The 3,795-nt window shown below is 39.8% G+C and overlaps 1 protein-coding gene across 1 annotated transcript; it reads left to right on the top strand.

Moving 5' to 3' along the window:
- The first annotated feature begins 1,970 nt into the window (after positions 1 to 1,970).
- Positions 1,971 to 2,899, top strand: LOC105094880 (olfactory receptor 2A25). The gene is given in 2 exon segments (XM_010986977.2): positions 1,971 to 2,412; positions 2,415 to 2,899. Coding segments are annotated over 2 exon segments (927 nt in total).
- Positions 2,900 to 3,795: the final 896 nt, after the last annotated feature.

The raw sequence follows: 3,795 nt of genomic DNA, 5'->3' as shown, positions 1-3,795 counted from the left end.
GAGTTTGTTACAGAAAAGCATCCTGAGGTTTTTACTTTTGTAAATGAACTTGCTTTCGGTGAGTCATTTAAACATGAGAATTATCTTTGTGAGTTCTTTTAACAGTCTGTTCATTCCAAGCAGGTTATATACACCAGCAGACAGATACTGTCTTATGCACCCTCAGCTGAGACCCGTAGCAAGACATGTTTTGTAAATATCTGCAGATTTTATGTTTCGTGTTTTGTGTTTTGGCTACTTGCAGATAGGAGGAGGATGAGGTGATACTCAGTGGTTCTTCTACTTTAGTTTGTTGTGTGCTTTCATCATATGACATTTTAGAAATAGCATTGCTAACTTCATTGGCCCCAAATACTGCAAGAAAGCTGAAATGAAAATGGTGAATATTTTTCTATACATTTAGGGCTGATGAATCCTATAGTTGGAAGAGACCTCAGCATTCTTCTGGTTCAGCTTCTCACATAGCATGAGTCCCATGTTGAATAGATGGTTAATCAATCTTTGATTTACAACACTCACTGACATAAAGTTCAGTCCTAATAAAACAACCGGTTTTCAAGAAGGTGATTCCAGTTTGTATAAAGCTACTTCTTGGACTAAGATAAAATCATCTCCTAGTAATTTCACTATGAATTTTGATTAGTCTTTGAAGAAGGAGCTGACAGACAGGAGCTAAACTATGGATTTTTCTTAGATTCTTATTTTAGTGAAATTTCGGTGGATTCTGAATTGATGAAAGCTACAGAGATCAGACAGGCAAGAAAACAAAAGCAATGGTTTAAAAGTTACGACGATTCAAACCTCAGAATACCTACACTGTTGCGGAAGAATTTTTTAAAATTTGATATGCAACAAAACCCTCCAAGATTCATGATAAATAATATTTTTTACATCAGAGTTGATAAGGTATGAAATAAAAGATTCTATGAATACAAATCTATAGTTAGACATTAAGCTGTAGTCTTGGATATTGATCAGTATTTTAAAAATCCCAGGTCATGACTCATCATGAAATCATTCAGCCAGCATTTTCATTAATGAAATAGAGTTGAATAATAAGGAAAATACCAAGTACATTGCACATAGTAAGGATTCAAATTTGCGTGTGTGTGTGTGTGTGTGTGTTCATGCATATATGTACCTGGTAGATATTTTATGGTAGGATGTGACAAAAACATTGGGAAAACTTGAGTGTAGATAAATACAGAAATATATGTGTTTATGTCTATCTGTGTATATATAAATACATACATACACATAAAGATATAGAATATAAGTATTCATATAGTAGTATAAGAGGGATAGCAGGGTAATGTTCTGATTATGGGACAGCATGGTCAGAATAAGCCACCTGTGAGTACAAAAATCAAAACCAAAGTCTCTGTTTTAAATCCAGCCAATGTTATAGCAAACTACCTGCCATGCTCTCAACTGAATCCAAGGTTTTGCTGTCAGTAAAGATCAGAAGGCTGACAAATAATTCACTTACAGAAGGCACAAGTGTGTGGGGAAATCTGGTGGAAGAGCCACATGCCCCTCACCCTCCTTCCTGTCCTCATGTATTGATGTCCAAGACTGCACGCAGCACATAACGCAGGTTTGTGTATATGAACAGTGCAGTGCACAGGCAAACCTCATAGAGCAATCGCAGCCTGAGGAAAAGTCCCCTGCTATGAAGACAGTCTAAGTATTAACATATTACGAGCCATGACAAAAGTTGGTTTGGAAATAAAGCTGAGATTTATTGAGTAATGTCATAGAACGCTAGCATGTAGCTGACCACAGTGAAAAGGTTCCCTTCTGTTTCATTTGGAATCCAGGGTTTTCACTTAGTAAGTGACGAGCAGAACAAAATATCATCAAAGTAGTTTTCTTGGGAAATAAACAATGACCCACACAGATCCACCATGTTTAAATACTTTCCTCAGACATTCAGACTCGGTGAGATTCATTGTCTGTTTCACAGGGAAATGGAGGAAAATCAGACCTCTGTCACAGAGTTCATCCTGCTGGGATTTCCCCTTGACTCAACGACTCAGGTGTTTCTCTTTGTGCTCTTCTCCCTGTTCTTTGCCTTCACCCTGCTGGGGAACGGGGCCATCCTGGGGCTCATCTCCCTGGACTCCAGGCTGCACACCCCCATGTACTTCTTCCTCTCACACCTGGCCATCGTGGACGTAGCCTATGCCTGCAACACGGTGCCCCAGATGCTGCTAAACCTCCTGAGTCCAGCCACGCCCATCTCCTTTGCTGGCTGCATGACACAGACCTTTCTCTTTCTGAGTTTTGCTCACACCGAATGTCTTCTCCTGGTGGTGATGTCCTATGACAGGTATGTGGCCATCTGCCACCCACTCCGATATTCTGCCATCATGAGCTGGAGAGTCTGCATCATGCTGGCAGTGACTTTTTGGTTTTAGGAGTCCTCCTGGCCCTAGTACACCTAGCATTACTCCTACCATTGCCCTTCTGTGGACCGCATAAAGTTAATCACTTTTTCTGTGAAATTGTAGCTGTTCTCAAGCTTGCCTGTGCAGATACCCACATTAATGAGACCATGGTTTTGGCTGGGGCAGTGTCTGTGCTGGTGGGACCATTCTCCCCGATTGTAATATCCTATATTCACATTCTACGTACCATCTTAAAGATCCAGTCAGGGGAGGGGCGCCAGAAAGCCTTCTCCACCTGCTCATCCCACCTCTGTGTGGTTGGACTCTTTTATGGCACAGCCCTTATCATGTATGTTGGACCCCATTATGGGGACCCCAAAGAGCGGAAGAAATATCTGCTACTGTTTCACAGCCTTTTCAATCCCATGCTCAACGCCCTGATCTATAGTCTGAGGAACAAAGAAGTCAAAGCTGCTCTGAAGAGAATGCTTGAAAAAGAGAGAACTTGATGAAAGCCTTAGAGAATAATAAGGACTGAGTTTAAAGGGACCTGAGAAGTCATCACATCCAATGACTACACAGATACATAAACATTCTCTAGGGCATTTTTCAACTTCTTGAAATTTCCTGTGACTATCCCCCGAGAAAGCCCAGCCTACTTTCCTGGCTCTGGCACTGAAGGCCAGTGCTGCACAAGAGCTTCCAAATAGTATACACACTTTTAATATGGTTGTGTAAAATGTCTGAATAAGAGGAAATGAATGTGAGTACTTTTTCTGTAATCAAGCCTTATAGACAAAATTTTACAGAATAAAGCAAGGTATTAGAAGCACATTTAAGAGACAGGAGTTAGGAGAGATTTATACCATAGTAGTTATTTAAATATTTTAAATTCAACAGCTGTCATCTCTTTCAAAAATAAATCTACATTTAAAATATTTGTTTATATTCCCATGATAGTGATGTTTTCTAAGGCATAACCAGCTTGAGCTAGAAAGAGCATGAGCCGTGACTTCAAGGGAAAGAGAATTAAGAATGTAATTGTGATGCATCTAACAGCGACAGGAAAGCCCCAAACGTTGTCATGCTAATAAATATACAGACATATTGGAGCTTTCTCAGTCACCTTTTCCTCTACTGTGGAGTGAGGTAGAGATTCATGGACGGTGGAGCTGAGAAGGGGAGAGCAGAATGAAAGTAACTGAAAGTCCCTGAAAGATCTCTATGTTTTCTCTCGTTAGCTTGGTCAGTTTTCTCCCATGGAAATGACCAAAAGTTGGAGAAAATATCGTGGCAAAAAGAAAAGGCTGTAATTGTTGTGAAGTTTTGTTGAGTAATGATGCGAGAACTATAAATTATTGGAAGCATTTGATTTTAAATTAAGAGATTTTGAGGTAAGTAAATA

Source organism: Camelus dromedarius, chromosome 7 (assembly GCF_036321535.1).
Source record: "Camelus dromedarius isolate mCamDro1 chromosome 7, mCamDro1.pat, whole genome shotgun sequence".
Taxonomy (NCBI): domain Eukaryota; kingdom Metazoa; phylum Chordata; class Mammalia; order Artiodactyla; family Camelidae; genus Camelus; species Camelus dromedarius.
The sequence above is the reverse complement of the archived record's forward strand: the minus strand, read 5'-3'. Positions and strand labels throughout refer to the sequence as shown.